At 34.6% G+C, this 16,558-nt stretch overlaps 2 protein-coding genes, 1 non-coding gene and 2 pseudogenes across 3 annotated transcripts; 3 read left to right on the forward strand and 2 right to left on the reverse strand.

The window, feature by feature from the left end:
- Positions 1-82: 82 nt before the first annotated feature.
- LOC104713923 (protein SEED AND ROOT HAIR PROTECTIVE PROTEIN-like) lies at positions 83-1,000 on the reverse strand. The gene is made up of 2 exons (XM_087479527.1): positions 763-1,000; positions 83-616 (listed from the first exon to the last, which is right to left on the reverse strand). Exons 1-2 carry the CDS (start codon positions 935-937, stop codon positions 294-296), a joined length of 498 nt encoding a protein of 165 aa, XP_087335653.1. The 5' UTR covers positions 938-1,000; the 3' UTR covers positions 83-293.
- Positions 1,001-3,348: 2,348 nt separating this feature from the next.
- Positions 3,349-5,165, reverse strand: LOC104713932 (putative sucrose-phosphatase 2). Its single transcript, XM_010431163.3, has 5 exons — positions 4,873-5,165; positions 4,360-4,487; positions 4,172-4,273; positions 3,874-4,068; positions 3,349-3,782 (listed from the first exon to the last, which is right to left on the reverse strand). The coding sequence occupies exons 2-5, from the start codon at positions 4,459-4,461 to the stop codon at positions 3,474-3,476; spliced, it is 708 nt and encodes a 235-aa protein (XP_010429465.2). The 5' UTR covers positions 4,462-4,487; positions 4,873-5,165; the 3' UTR covers positions 3,349-3,473.
- A 348-nt stretch (positions 5,166-5,513) lies between these two features.
- Positions 5,514-6,260, forward strand: LOC104747103 (uncharacterized; annotated as a pseudogene).
- An 11-nt stretch (positions 6,261-6,271) lies between these two features.
- LOC147948079 (protein VACUOLELESS GAMETOPHYTES-like) lies at positions 6,272-7,180 on the forward strand (annotated as a pseudogene).
- Positions 7,181-11,279: 4,099 nt separating this feature from the next.
- On the forward strand, positions 11,280-11,371 carry LOC147948080 (small nucleolar RNA snoR86). The gene has a single exon (XR_015586048.1). It is a non-coding gene; the product is annotated as a small nucleolar RNA snoR86 (small nucleolar RNA).
- Positions 11,372-16,558: the final 5,187 nt, after the last annotated feature.

Consider the following 16,558-nt stretch of genomic DNA (forward strand, 5'->3'; position numbering starts at 1 on the left):
GAAAGTTGAAACGATAATTTTGATACCATAATTATAGCCATGAAATTTAACACAAGTTTGATCACAATTAGGCAAGTCAAAATAAGCAATTAGATGATTTTATAAAACGAATCCAATTATAAAACATAAGATACATGAAACAGTCATACGACATGAAATAAAAACAAAGAAAACAAACTCTTAGCTCATTTTCATTTTCGAACAAACGTTTTACGACGAATCAAACAAAAGGAAAAGATTCTCCCATCGCAAGAACACGTTAGAATTTCATGTTCAATCAGAATATATCACAATTAGTAGTAAGTAGGTTCAGAGGTGAAGAAGAAAGGACCAGCCCAGTAAAGCTTGAAGCTCTTGTCTTCAAGAACACGGTACTTGCTCAACGACTGTCCTCTAACACCTTTGTTCACATCGGTCGGGAAATCGCAGTCAGCGATTGGAGATTGGTAAAGGTAAGCTTTGCATCTGGTCACGGTCCTTCCTGCACGAAGCTGCGAAGGGAATATCGTGGCGAAGAAGTAACCTTTGGCATCGGTTTTGCTGCTCATTATCGATATTGGAGCTATCTCTTTCCCGTATGCGTCAGTCTTCACACATGCAATTCTTGCCGTTGCACCTGTCAAAAATAAACAATGCCATAATTAAATGATAATCTTTTCGTACGTAATAACGAGAAAAAATAGAGCAAACGTGACCTTTCTATATATACTCTAATGTTCTCGTACCATTAGACCAATTCGTGTTGGTAAATTATAGACGTACCTTGGATTGGGTAAGTTTTGTCACCGGACCTGCACATGATGACTCCTTCAACAGCGATCGGAATCAATTTTCCAGTCTCTGGATCGGCTTCATTGCCGTAATAAGCAACTGAGGATATAATTAGAGATGAGAAGACTACGAGAGAAGCAGCAAATGAGATGCGTGAGAAAGCCATTTCCTCCTCTCTTGTGTTTTTTTTTGCTTTGCCTTGCTTATACTATGTTGTTTAAGCAAGTGAAATTTTTTGAAACCTAATACCATGGGTTTTATAGGTTAATTGCGTTGACAAAGAGGCAGGGTTACTTTTCTAATTAAATTAATTGGTTTAGTGTACATTAATTTATTTGTCTCAATAAGAAAACGAGCAACTTGTTTTAATAAAACCAAATAAAAAGAACTTGTAATAAGAACGTGTATGCACGGCAGACAAATATAGTGTCATTGTCCCGATCGACGTGAGTCGCATTATATAGTGTGTGGATTACCAATTCCGAAGGCGGTTCAAACATTATGGATGGTCAAAATATCCGGAAATGATATTAGATGCTAATACTATCCGTTTCATAAGTTCGGATAATCGAATGTCTCTAAAAGTTTTGAATTCTAGTCTAAATAATAAAATTATGGATTTGTTGGTTAGAACCGAAATCTGAAATTATAGAGTAGTTCAAAATATTAGGCGAACATGCAACTTCCAAAAGCCATATCAAAAGGCTATATATCTGACTTATTATCAAGATGAAGGGAAAACCTCGGACATGCATAGAATTTGTATGAAGATATCAAAATGGAAGCCAACGTATGAATAAGATAGTGAATTGGTTACGTACGGTTACGTGATCCTTTATGAAGGAGTTTCTTCACTTTGTGAAATAGTCCAATGACTTGCGCTGCTTTAGAAGGGAGAGCAAATATAAGAACGATATATAAGACAAGAGATCGTTGAAATAAAAGAAACTTCCTTATCTTTCTAGCTTGAGTTGATTAGCGAATCTGTTCATTTTTTTTTTTTTTTGAATTTAATGTTAAATTATATTCAAAAGAAAAATAAACGTTTTACAAAGAAATTGTGGTACTTTGCTCTAAACCATTCAAACAAATTTTAATAAAATTTTGCAGCAAACCAGACTTGAATGCTCTCTTCTTCCCCTTTTATGGTGCTCAAACGATTTCGTATGTTCTTGTCGATGATCTCAGAGCCGTGCTTACCCTTGGGCAAGAAGGGCAAATGCCCCAAGTCACCAAAAAAATACTAAAATTTTAGGCCACATTTTATAGAAAAAGTAAGTTTATATTTAGTTAACTTAATATAATGTGTTTTTAATAATGGAAACTTTTCATTAGAAATTGTATATTTTAAAAAATACTTTTAAGTTTTATTGAGATTTTCTTATGTTGAAAATAAATTCCTTACTAATATATAGCAACATAAGTAAAAAACAGTATTTAAACAAAGAATTATTAAAAGTAGTACATGTGGATAATTACTATAGAACATTGTGATTTAAAAAAATGATTTTAATTTTAATTTTCGTGGTTTTGTTATTAACATTTTATTTTTATTTAATATTAAAATAATTTACTAAATATTCAAAATTCAAAAAAAAAAATTTGCCCTAGGCCTCCATGGCACTGGATGATCTTGATCAGCTGCTCCGCCGGTGAAGAGTGTTCTCCGTGTCGTCGTGCATTCCGTTCTCTCCATATTGCGTGAATTGTATTCTGCAAAACATACCTCACTATGAACTTTGTTTTCTTGTCCAGACCATTTCCTGCAGTCAGAGTTAGGACCTCTTGCCAGTGATTTGTGAACTTATCTGCAAGTAGTTTTTTGAGAAGCCGCCGCTCCCAGACCAGCTGAGAGTAAGTGCATTGAAAGAACAGGTGCTCTCTTGTCTCTGAAGGGTGACCACATAGGATACAACTTGTGTTGGCGTGTGAGAATCTGTTCATGATAAGACTCCATGACGTAAGTACCAGTTTTGTTATTGAGCTCGTATATTATATATTTTGTGTCCTCTCTTTCTCTTATTTTCTTCTCTAGTCACGCTTCTTTATTGTTAAACAACAAAATATGTTTGTTTTACTCTTTGTTTATTATCTTGTACAGGTTACTATAGTGGTTTCGTTTCTCTTATTTAAGCATTCTCTGTATCTCACTTTACACTGCAACGAAGAAAATATATTTTGCGAGATATTGTTTCATCTCTCTCGATCTGTTCAGGAGAAAATCTAATAAATATTGACTATTTTCTTTTTTTTTGCAATTGATTCGGTTAAATAAAATAATGTGATTTTCGAAAACACCAAAGATACCTTCGTTGGTGTTAGAGCAAGTTTATTGGGAGGTTCATATAAGGGGAGTTCTTAAATTTTTTATGAATTAATTGTGTACTGTTTGGAATATAAGAACCTATGATCTCTTAGATAAAATTTTCTCTTTTATTGGTAGGTTCTTATTTTGGGTCTCTTATTTTTGAAAATATTGTTTCTTATTTTTGAAAATATTGTTTTTTAAAATTTTAAAATTTTAAATAGAATAGAAGTGGTATAAATGTGTAAATATTTAAGATTTTATAAAAATAAAAAAAAAATATTTCATTTTTATTAATTTTCAAACATACAAAACATAATAAAACATTAATACATATTACAACAAGAGTCACAAGAGTCAGATATATTATTATGCCACTGAAACACATCATTTTGTACTATGTTACAATACTTACACATGAAGCTTTGAGGCTAGCAGTGTACGCCTCACAGTTCTCAACCTCACCCCGTCTCCATCTCTCATAGAACAAAAAGAACTTCACAACCTCGTGACCGAGGTTCACATGCTCCGTCTTGCACTCTAAGAAGTCAGAGACATCCCTTGGAGAAAGGTTTGGACCAAGCTTGAAGTGACCAATGGCTTCTATAATCCCACTTGCACACCTCTCCTTTGCATGGATCACTTTTGGGTTGTCTTTTGCATTTTCAGCATGCCACTTCAACAGCTCTTCTTGAGCATTGCTTACCTGGGAGAACAAACTAACAATTCTCAACATCGATATGAAAACGAAAATGCAGAGAGATGGCTGAACATGATTTGAAAACAAAAAAACCAACCATGACGCCATAAACATCAGGAATGCTAAACAGTTCAGCATCGTTTCCTGAGTCGCCACAAGCAAGAGTATTAACAGGGAGCTTTCCTTCAGTCTTCAGCTTCTTAAGCAGATACGCAAGCGCTTGTCCCTTTCCAGCACCTTGTGGTAAAATATCCAAATCCATACCTCCACTGTAAATGATTTTGACATCCAACTGAAACAACCAACATAAACAATCTGTTAAGTAACAAAACCTCAATAGAGAACAACACAAAAGCTGCAGATGCTACAATAGCATTATCAAATCAAAAACTCACCCCACGTTTCTCAAACCGTCGTGATAACTCCTTAGTAACTTCCTGAGCCTTACTCTTATCAACATAAAAGCTAACCTTGTGTGGCCTCTGCTCAGTTTCAGCCTACAAATCAGCAATTGAGTAACCATTGAGTAAACCACTAGAGAGAGATAAAGAAACTTTTGTAAAACCAGTGAGAGAGTGAGTACCTGAAGCTTCAACTCAGAAAACTTGCAAGCTTCTTCTTTGACAATACCCAAATCCCATTTATGGTTCTTCAAAGTATCAACCCAACCATGATCAGGAACCATAGAGTTACCATAAGTAATCGTTTCACCTAACCAAAAGAAACAATTAAACAAGCTTATTTGATATTACTACAAGCTAAATCAAACAAGAACAATGTACTCTTAAATTATACAATCATGTGTCAAGAACACAAACAATTACAAAAACAGTGATATTGAAAGAGATATTGTTTTGACAAAATCAGTTAAATCGGCGAGACATGAAGGCCAAATCTTTTCAAATTCATCATAATCGGAGATTAAGAAGACAACATCTACTAAACATATGGATCATATCAGAACACATGAACACCAAGAACCCTAATTTTCTAACAAACATAAAAACCCCCTAAATTGCGATCAAAAATCAAAGTACCCTAATCATAAAACACTAATCGGGACTGATTCAGTCACTAATTGTATTGATAAACTTACCATATGATTCAAATTGCTTCAATCTCTTCTGATTGAGTGGGATCCAAATTCAAATCGCCTCTCATAGATCCTCTCGGAGATGAGGCATCGTCGATTCAATCGACGGAGAGAGAGAGGAAAAAAGAAAAACTTCTGATTGAGTGGAATCCAAATTCAAATCGCCTCTCATGCATCCTCATGAATCCAGATTCAATCGCAACCGAGAGAGAGAGAGCGCGAGAGCGAGAGAGAAAGAGAGGAAAAAAGAAAAAAATCGAAGGGGAAATGTTTTTTTTTTTTTTCCTTTTTGTATTATTCTTTCAACCAACCGAATGGTGACACATACCGCCCCTTAAACCAAGATTCAGTCTCTTATATAAGGGGAGATCTTACCATTTTTCTTCATTTCTGATTATTTTTTTTTTAACAAAAGACTAAGAGCTCTTCCCTGAACCCCGGATAAATAAGGCCTTACACTCAATTCGAAAGTCAGACATATTAAGTTATAACAATTAATTTTGTAAGAGCATTGTTGATATTAACGAGACAAGACTTTTGAGTTTAAGAGGCAAAGAAACGTGAAAGGAAGCAAGCATAGCTTTGAGATTTCAGATCCAACTTTTTTTCTTTTTCTTCTTCCAAACCTCTTTTACTATACGACCATGGATTCTGAAGGAGTGTTAATGCCGTTTCTCCACGAGCATGTTATGATGCCTTGGAATGATAGGAGAAAAGGAGACTGTTGTGGAAACTTCGAAGCTATTAGTGATGGTTTATACTGCAAAATCTGCAAATTTTTCGTCCATAAGAAATGTGGCGAGTCCTCCGAATTTATCGAACACCCATCTCACCCCAATCACACTCTACGGCTTCAACGTTATGGTCGTTGTGATTTATGCGGTGAGTGCAAAAACGTCAATACATACTATCATTGTGAGATTTGTGACTTTGACATGGATATATTCTGTGTTAAGTATCCACCACCAGATGTTATTGCATTCCCGAGACGCATCACCATAAGCTCACCTTTCTCAAGGACCGGATCATCTGTAACTGTGATGCTAAATGTGGGAAGCATGGTTATGGGTTTCCATGCGAATGTCATGAATGTGATTTAGCCTTCCATGTGGATTGCATATAGCACCCGTTAGAGAATAATAACCCCTTAGAGGTAAACCACTCTTACCATCCCTGGCACCCACTTAAGCTCCACACAGGTCCACCACCGGACTATATATTCTGATGGAACATGTCGTCTTTGCGCAACAAAGATTGATGATAGATTGTTTTATCATTGTTCTTTGTGTAACTTCACCTTGGATATGTGTTGTATTCTACACCCACCACCACAATCTCTTCTGAATTTGAAAGCTCATGATCACCAACTCACCGTTACTCCCAAGACTCCGTACCTGAACCCGAAGAAATAGAAGATATAGAGCCATATGTGGTAATATATGATAACACAATACAACATTTCAGCCACAAAGAGCATTACCTAAAACTCCACGTTAATGGTGTTCTTTGTGACGAAAACAAGCGGTGCAGCGCATGCACCTATCCTATCACTCTCCAATCCTTCTACGGCTGTATGGATTGGGACTTCATTCTCCACCAAAACTGTGCTGAGTTTTGTAGAATGAAATGGCATGTGCTACACTATGAGCGTCTTGCTCTAGTTACAAACGAGACATTATATTGGTGTGATGCTTGCAGTAGAATGTCCAATGGTTTTAGATAACAGCATAAAAATACTACAATTGATGTTCGGTGCGAATCAATTTCGGAGCCATTTTTCCATCCCAGTCATCCTCAACATCCCTTATATCACACTTCACCATATGAAATTAAAACATGCAATGGCTGCAACGAGAGTTGTTATCATTTGCTAAGATGCATTGAAGATGATTGTAGATTTGACTTATGCTTCAAATGTGTCACTTTACCACAAGTGGTAAAGCATAGAGTTGACGATCATCCTCTCTCACTATGCTATGGCGAAAAGGCAAGTGGTAAATACTGGTGTGACATTTGTGAAGAAGATACTAATCCAGAGGGATGGTTCTATACATGTAAAGACCATCGGGCTAGTTTGCATATAACGTGTGTGCTCGGAGATTTGTCAGCGCTCATGCCAGGAAGCACAATAGTAATAGAGGCTTGGGGCAGATCATTTCAGGTTGTGCTTAATAATAGTATATCTCGTCTATTTTGCAGGTTTTGTAACTTGCATTGCATTTTTCCAATCAGCTTGAAGATGCTTGGAACCACATATGAATATGTTTGCTCTTATGATGTCTGTAGAATGAAAATAATAAAAAACATGTGAAACTAAAATTTCTTTTGGATTTCTTGTAATATTTCTTTTACATATTCATTTCCATTATAAGTTGATTTCTTAATTGTATAAGTCTGATATGTCTTCTTGTTATGATACAACATTTCAGCCACAAAGAACATTACCTAAGACTTCATGTTAATGTTGTTCTATGTGACGACAACAAGCGGTTCAAAGCATGAACCCATGTCATATGTCTCCAATCCTTCTACAACTGTATGGATTGCGAGTTCTTTCTCCACCAATATTTTGCTAAATTTCTTAGAATGAAATGGCATGTGCTACACAATATCATCTTACTTTAGTTACAATTACAAACGAGGCTAATTTCTTTTTGTGTTATGCTTGTGATAGATGGTCCAATGGTTTCGATACCAGCATAGGGATAAGACATCCCATGTTCGGTGTGCTTCAATTTCAGAGCCATTGTTTCATCCCTAGCATCCTTTATATCACACTCCATCATATGTAGAATTTTTTTTTTGAAATTGTTGCAACATGAATAGTATCATATGCTAAGAAGCAATTGTGGATTTTCCTTGGACTTCAAATGTGCCAATCTACCACAAGTGGTTCAAGCATAGTAATGATCATCCTCTCTCACTGTGCTATGGCAAAAAGGCTAGCTAGCTAGTTTGCATAGTAACAATCATCCTCTCTCACCACAAGTGGTACATTTTGGTGTGACATTTGTGAAGACAAAAAAAACAACCCAGAGACATGGTTCTATATGTGTAAAAACCACTGAGCTAGTTTGCATACAGTGTGTGTTCTTAGAGATGTTTTAGGAGTCATGCTATGAAGCACGCTAAGTGGGAGCAAAGTAGGCTAAGGTTGACAAATGGTTTTTCGGTTTGGTTTTTGTGACAACCCATCCCGCGAACCCCACTAGCCCACCGCTAGCTGCCCCAACGGACCGTCTGTGGACCCTGCTAGCCCACTGCTAGCCGGCCCAACAGACTCCAAGCTGGCCCTGCAGGGCATCGATTTTTATGTGACAACCCGTCCCGCAGACCCCACTAGCCCACCGCTAGCTTGCCCCCATAGGCCCGAAGCTGGCCCTGCAGCGCATCGATCCTAACCCCTCACTGGGCAAATGGAACTATTCATCCAAATCCACAGTAGGTTATTGGTGCGTCAGGCGTTCCTCGAACCCTGGTCCCCACCCTTTAACAACCTTCCCACAGGACAAGCTGTCACCAATTGATCTGCAGGTCAATTGGTGACAGCTTGTCCTGTGGGAAGGTTGTTAAAGGGTGAGGACCAGGGTTCGAGGAACGCCTGGCGCACCAATAACCTACTGGTGGATTGGGATATCCACAGTGATGGGTTAGGATCGATGCCCTGCAGGGCCAGCTTGGAGTCCGTTGGGACGGCTAGCGGTGGGCTAGTGGGGTCCACGGATGGTCCGTTGGGGCAGCTAGAGGTGGGCTAGTGGGGTCCACGGGACGGGTTGTCACACATCCACCAGTAGGTTATTGGTGCGCCAGGCATTCCTCGAACCCTGGTCCCCACCCTTTAACAACATTCCCACAGGACAAGTTGCCACCAATTGATGGTTTGGTATTTTTGGTTTACGGTGTTTTTAGTTTTGCATAAATTAAAAACATGTGTACTTCAGTCTAGTTACGGTTTGGTTTATATAGTTTTACGGTTTATCGGTTTTACAAAAAATGTAAGATCATATATGTATCTCGGTTTGGCTTGGTTTTAGTTTGGTTCTGGGTTTTAAGGTTAATTCCATATTTTACACACAACAAAAAATAAGTTTGTTGCATAAATAAATGTATAATCTAAATAACATAGCATAACAAAATATCAATCAATAAGTTATACATAATCTATATATAATAGCAATCTGAATAAATGTCACCAAAAGTTGTGTTTCTTCAATCGTACCATTTGGATAATTATCCAATAAAAGATGTAGAAAATTTAAATTGTGTGCTTTACAAAAAGTTGCGATTGTTCATTGTGAGTTTGTAAAGTTGCAACTGTTCATTGTAGAGTTGTGTTTATTCGAATATTCGTATCTTTTGAAATCTATATATATTTGTCTGTTTGAACTGATTCATTTTTTAGCCATGACACAAAATAATATAAATTTTCAATCTCAACAGTTTTTACAGCTTCTAAATTATTCTCTAGCATTCATTCTTTTAAAAGTAAAGGAATTCCTCCAATTCTTGATTTAACAAAAGATTTTTGGAATGATAAATCTAATTTACAACTTTTAGTTAATTTTAAATATAAAAATACCTAGAGTTTTTTTTCCAACAGTAAGATGGATTATATAGTGAGTTTTGAATTTGACTTTTCAATATGGTAATAAAGATGTCTTCTATTTAAACTCGGTTTATATGGATTATTAGGTATAATCAAGTGCAGACAGTTGCAATTTTTCGTTGTATATTTTCGTAAAATTTTGGTTTTTGTTTTTTTTTTTTTAAACGGTTGTATCTATTCATTGTAGAGTTTTGTCCTTTCACTATATTTTATTTATATTTTTTCATTTCAACTTTTCGTTCTACTATGTGTGTAATGTGTGTCTATTTAAATAGTCATGTTTTTGAACTCTCTTTATATTTGTCTCTTCAGCAGTAATTAACAAGTTCATTGAAACAAATTTTTTTTTTTGTTAAAGGGTATTCAATTTATAAAAATATAATGCCCAATGGGCTATTTCCGGAGTAGGCCCATACAAAAATCCCAAAGGGTGGACTCATTTACATCTAACCAAAAACTAAATCGATGGGAACAAAACCGGCCGGGTTCACAAACCGAACTAAACCGGGGACCGTGAAACCCTAATCTGCAAACAAAAAACTCGTTTGTAGCCGCCGCCCATACTTGCAGATACTCAGCCGGAACAGGACCTCCGGTGAGCCTGGACGACGGTAACCGAACAGAGATGGTGATCCAAGATCCGTTGCCATCCTGCCACCGTAGATCCGTTTTGAGAAGGAGGAAGAGATCCGATCTGCTCTTTGTCGAGGAGGTTTTCACGCTCAGTCGTGAGAGAGAGAGAGAGAGGCAGCAGGGAGTAGATAAGCGGACCTTTGACGGTGTCTTAGCTTCGCCGGATCGGAGACTACCTCCCCTATCATAACCGATCCTGTGAAGCCTCCAAAATCTCCAGTCTTCCGATCTATCTACCTTCTTCTCTCGTTCCTTGCCGTGAATCTCCCTCTTCCGCTCCGTGTAGCAACACCTCTGGTAGAGCTCTTACCATCGGCGTCCCGCAGATTCTTTTCCTCTCCACTGCTCCCTTGATTTCGTCCATCAGTTTCGCCGGTAACATGCAAAGAGTCGCGAATGAAGAACCATGGGCCGAGGGGTCCTCATCGTCACCGGAATTGACGGAGGACCCGACGTCGGAGCACGAGCTTGTAGTCAGAAGAAGAAGAAACTTCGGGAGAGAAAAAATCGCCGAGCGTGAGGTTCACTCGCTCGACTTTCTCTCTCGACTCTTTTTTCCATTTTATGTAGAATGTAAATAATTGAATATTAATATCTAATATTTAACATTATCTATAATCTAACTAAAATTTAAGAAATGATTGTAGCAATAGAGAAATTTAATACAACTTAATATATAATTTAGAGTTACGTCTATTTATCGTAACTTTCGTTAAAAAAAATAGTTTAATATTTAAATTTGTTTTGTTTTGTTTTTGAAAGTTATGTATTTTAATTTTAATCTTTCTTTGATACAGTTTCACTCATTATTAAATATATTTTTAATTATAATTATTTAATAGAAATTTACTTTTACTCTTACAACCATTAGTTCAATATTCTCAGTTAGGATCACTTTTTCATAATGATTTTTTTAATTGTACCTATTTACCATAATTTTTCATAAAATTTTATATATTTATAATACTTTAAACAATGTTTTTTTTTTACAAATTTGCGTCTATTCTACATAATCTTTTTTATTTTATAAGTTACTATTTTAATGGTTATGCTTTTAGTAACAGTTTATGTTTAATGATGATGTATTCAAACTATTATATTACATTCAAATATTTTATAATGTATAATTTTAAATTTTAAATTTTATTTACATTTTTTTAAATTACTTCCCCCGCAAGGGCGTCTAGTTAAAATGGCGTGAATTGCCTTGAAGGTTGGCGATAACAAGTCTTTTGATAATGGCTTCGAACAAGTCGCTACATTTTTTTTCCTTTCAAGACTTTAGTTTCACATCATTAGCTTTTTAAATTGACGATCAAAGAATCCGGTTAGAAGATTGGGTTTCTTGAACCATTATTTTCAGATCGCAACTTACTTGAAATACATAACCCAAAAAGGCTTCTACAAAATGCTACCATGTATTCATGTGGGATTTTTGGAACCAGAATTGTCGAAGCTGGTAATGTTGGAGCCAAATAAATTGGAATTATTATTAGACAAATAGTTGTTTGGTTAAATTAAATTGCAACCAAGATAACAGCACAATTAAACCAAAATCAAAGCATTTGGACCAATTTAGACCAACGGTTATTTGGTTAAATTGCAACCACGTTTAGTACATTTTTGTAAACCGTGAATAGCATAAATACTGACCCGGCTCGTCAATGAATTTCAAAATGATCACAACATGCCATGTAACTTTAGAAGTACTCTACCTTTTAAGTGAAGGCTTGAAAGCCATTCCTTCATTCCTTTGCTAATCTGTAATGTAAATTTTGTTGTTCATTCAAATATTATCGAATCATAATTAAAAAAAATATTCTAAAAATGAATTTCTCGTTTCAATTTATCTTCTCCAGTCTCTCCACCATCTAATTGACATATCTAGTTAAAAACAATACAATGAAGTGATGCGTTCAAATTTTCTGTAGAATCAGCTCCACATGTTTTACATTAATTTTCATGTAAATGTATTTTAAGCTATATTGAACTCATCATATTTGATATATATAAAACCTAAATTAAAATCAAACTGTGTGAAAGCACAATAAAAATTTGATAACATCAGGAGAAATTTATCTTTATACAACTTATATAATTTAGTGCAAATTTATGTAAACTTTCACTACACGTTTTTTATTCATTGTGTTTTTCTCTTAATTATGACACATACAGCTCTATATTTAAGAGACAAAAATGATACATAAATTACAAAATTAAGATAACCGGATAATATATGATAAGAACGCTTAAATCTACATTTAAGAGACAAAAATTAATATATAAATTACAAAATTAAAATTAAGATAACCAGATCATATTTGATAAGAACGGCTTAATTTTTATTTAGTTAGTTCAACAAACATATTTTGTTTTAAGGAAATGATGTTTAGCCGTTTAGTTATATGTTTGATAACTCTTCAAACACCTCATCATGCTTTATTTATTATTTTTATTTATTAAAAATAATAAAATAATAAAATCATTCATTAACTCTTCATTATTTATATAAATTTTGATATATGACTTATTAATTGCATATATACATAAAAGAAATAGAATCATAATTTAATTATAATTTTATAAAAGTATAAACATTACATGATATGCTAACAGAATTCATTTCTTTTCGTCTTACTGTGGGTTTGAAGTGCTGTGGGGTTTGTGGGTTTGGAGTATGTTATCTTTTCGTCTATGTCATCTTCAGTACCCTACAAAAAGAACCGCCGCATAGCTAAGAATTAATGTTTTAGCATCATTTATATTTATTTATTACTAATATGTTATAATTGTATCTACCATGTTGCCTCGTATCTCGATACATGTACCAATTGAGTGTATAATAACTAATAAATGACAATTCCGGTAATGATATAAATTACAAAGAATTATTTTAGGGCTGGGCAAAATAACCAATAACCAAATAACCGACCGAAACCGAACCGAAAAAAACCAAACCGAACCGAACCGAAATTCTTCAAATACCCGAATGGTTAGTAAAAATCTATATCCAAACTAACTGAAACCGAACCGAACCGAACCGACAATTAAATGGTTAACCGAAATATTCGAAAACCTAGAAGATATCAAATATTATATACTTAATATTATGCAAAACTATAAAATAAACTTAAAATATAAATTATTTCTAGATTCAAAACAATTAAATATTTTAAATAATCAATATATGTAAATGTTATTATTTTGAATTTACAAAGTTAAATACTATTTTGTAAAATTGAATCCATATTTTTCCCTTTTTTGTATTTTTGTTATTGTATATTTGGTTAATTTTGGTTATATTCGGTTAGTTTTGGTTATATTTGGTTTATTTGGTTAATGTTAATATAATTTATGTTAGTTATGGTTATTTATTTAAATAACCAAACCGAAACCGAACCGAAAGAAACCGAACCGAACCGAAATTTCAAAAATATCCAAATGGTTACTATATTACTATATCCAAAATAACCGAAACCGAATACAACCGAACCGAAACCGAATGGTTAACCGAATGCCCAGGCCTAAATTACTTGATTGAAAAACAAACTAGTCAAAAGTACAACGAATGTAAATTTACAAATAATTATTTTAATAATTGAGTAAAGATTTGTTACAATAATAATCCTACTCAATCATTTTTTCAGAATTTGACTAATGTAAATTGTATATTTTCTGTACAAGTGTATTTTGTTGAATGGGTATTTGATTTCAATATTTAAAGTGATTGTTAAACTAAAATAGTAATACTTATTATTGTGTGTATTACGTATAGAAAATATTACAATTGTTGACTAATACTTGAAAAATTAATAGTTTTGTTTCATGACTATCAAAATTTTTACATAGAAGATGAGATTGATTATTTGAGGATCATTTATATTAACATTTTTGGAACACTATATATTTTGTGTTCTACCCTTTAAGTTATTCTTCTTAAAAAAATTATTTACAACATTAATCCATACAAAATTGCACTAAAAACAATAATTGAAATATGGTAAATCGATAAAATATACCTAAAAATTGCACTATATCTACATGCTTGCTAAAATCTCTCTATAAAATCAATAAGGTTGCTAAAAAACATATATAAACCATTTTTCTCTTGAAATATCTATACCTTCTCCCTAAATAAATGATGTAATCAATAAGTTTCTTAAAATCTCTCTATGATCTCTCTAATCAGTAAGCTTACTAAATATGACAACACTAAGGGGTGTGTATTGAAAGTGGAATTTTGAAGGATTTTGTGAGATTTATGATGTTTTGGATTTTAGGAGATTTAAAGTGGGGTTTTAAGGTATTTGGTGGATTTGGTGTTATTTTCATTTTTAATAAGAAAAATTAGTTTGTGATTTCTTGAGATTTGGTGAGATTTTAAAAATAACTTTGGGATGATTTTATGAGATTCTCCACAAAATCACATTAAATACAAAAGTCACCATCATATTTTCCGGGCAAGTCATGTTCGTATTCTTTGGTTTTGTTTAATTTATATTGTTGAGTATAACCATGGTGCGTAGTATAATTTACATGTGACATCAGTTTGAATTTGAACCCTGTTGATTCCTACTTTTCTGGGCAATGTTACTTGGGTATTACTTTTAAAATTGCAGCTTAATTAAATTGTTAAACCGAATAGCTACTGTGAACATGATAGGACTGTTGAGTTTTGAAGTTTCGGCTGATGCTATAACAAAATTTTGTTAGAAGATTTCAACTAAGTGTTCTGATGAAATGGTTAGAATTAGACCAATGATTTTGCAGCCATAGATTTTGTTTGTTTTTCATTCAACTGTCTTTGGGATAACTATGAAGCTAAATACTTGTGTAAGATTCGATGCTCTAGTTTAAATAATAGAACTAGGTACTAACCCGCGGGTATATCGCGGGCTGAACATTTTATTTTAAGAAAATCTGTAATAATAAATTTTATAAATAAATTATATATACTGGTTTGTAATTGAAAATAATTGAAAATGTTGGTTTATTATCTGGGCAATCAGGGGATATTTTAAAAACGTTTATTGAAAGCCTGACATCTTCAAAACAATAAGGAATAAAATTGTTTAAACAACTATAACTGAAAAGAACATCTTTGGTATAGTTCTGAAGTAAGTAAAAAGATGTAACATGTAAACAGAAAAATTAAACAACATTCTTTGTTATTTTTTGTGGCTTCCCTTTGTTATCTGTAATAAGCACCTTCAAACCTGCTTTTGATTTCACCCTAGACATTGCTACATAGAGTTGCCCATGAGAAAAAACAGGTCTTGGCAAGTACAACCCTACAGAAGTTAAACTCTAGCCTTGACTTTTGTTGATGGTCATAGCAAAAACAACTGATAGAGGAAATTGTCTTTGACAATAACTTTTTCAACGTTACTCTTGATTTATTATTAAAAATAACTGGAAACAACATCCTTATTGAATTGGAAAAATTAAAGGAAATCCTAGTAAGTGCTTTAAGCACCAAAATCACTAAAACCGATAACGCAATCAAATTTCTGTAACGTTGAGGAGGTCAATACAACATGATGCTTACTTAGTCCCTCCGTTCTTGACATCCTCTTCCTTGGCCAGTCCAACAACTGATCCTTCATTGGGACTCTCATCTTTCTTATCATCCAGAGTTGGCATCTTAGGGATGGCTGGGCATTGCTTCTTAGTCGTAGATTTTTGATCACTCCCATCTGAACTGTCATCTGATTTACGTTTCGATGATGGCGTTGAGCTGTCGTACTCGTACATACTAACTTCAGGGTCACCAGCACTGTTAGTGATCATCAATACTTCCTGAATTGTGCAAATATATTTTGTCTCTGTTATTCAAATGTTGGAGATCGCCCTGGGAATTATAACCGAACCGATTTATCCGAACCGAACCGAACCGAGATTTAGACAAATCGGTTCGGTTAGTGTTGCTTCGTTCGGTTCAATCGGCACAAGTTGTGCAGAGAATTCGGTTATGTCATTCGGGTCGGTTCGGTCGGGTTATCCGAACGGTTAACCGATAACCGAAAATTAAGGACACTACTATAAATTCTTTCTAAACCTAATAACCCTAATTTTCTTTTTGTTTCACTCGCAGCCTCTCCCACCAAAGAACACGAAGACTCACCACCAAACATCGAATCTTCTTTCATTCAATTCACCATTCTTCTGTTATTCTTCTTCTTCTTCTTCTTCTCCTTCATCTTCGATCTACTTCTTCTTTGATCTTCTTCTCCTTCATCTTCGATCTACTTCTTCTTTGATCTTCTTCTCTTCACCTCGTCGCTGCAATAGCCCATGATGGTTTCTTCTTCTTCCGCCTTCGTCGCTGCAACAGCTCAGACTCAGGAGTGAACTGCCGTTGTAAGCAACCGGAGTCTGAGAGAACCGCCGCCGTCTACTATCGGAGCCGGAGTAAATCGCCGCCGCTGCATGCCATCTTTTCAGAGAAAG

The sequence above is a fragment of the Camelina sativa genome, chromosome 2 (genome assembly GCF_030686135.1).
Source record: "Camelina sativa cultivar CO46 ecotype springtype chromosome 2, ASM3068613v1".
In the NCBI taxonomy this organism is placed as follows: domain Eukaryota; kingdom Viridiplantae; phylum Streptophyta; class Magnoliopsida; order Brassicales; family Brassicaceae; genus Camelina; species Camelina sativa.

Excerpts from the sequence above, each read along its gene's own strand:
- LOC104713932 (XM_010431163.3), bottom strand. The coding sequence starts at position 4,461 with ATGGTTCCTGATCATGGTTGGGTTGATACTTTGAAGAACCATAAATGG. Across the intron at positions 4,069-4,171 it reads GACGGTTTGAGAAACGTGGG|TTGGATGTCAAAATCATTTA; the intron begins GTGAGTTTTTGA and ends TGGTTGTTTCAG. Across the intron at positions 3,783-3,873 it reads CTGATGTTTATGGCGTCATG|GTAAGCAATGCTCAAGAAGA; the intron begins GTTGGTTTTTTT and ends TTGTTCTCCCAG.
- LOC104713923 (XM_087479527.1), bottom strand. The coding sequence starts at position 937 with ATGGCTTTCTCACGCATCTCATTTGCTGCTTCTCTCGTAGTCTTCTCA. Across the intron at positions 617-762 it reads CAAAACTTACCCAATCCAAG|GTGCAACGGCAAGAATTGCA; the intron begins GTACGTCTATAA and ends TATTTTTGACAG.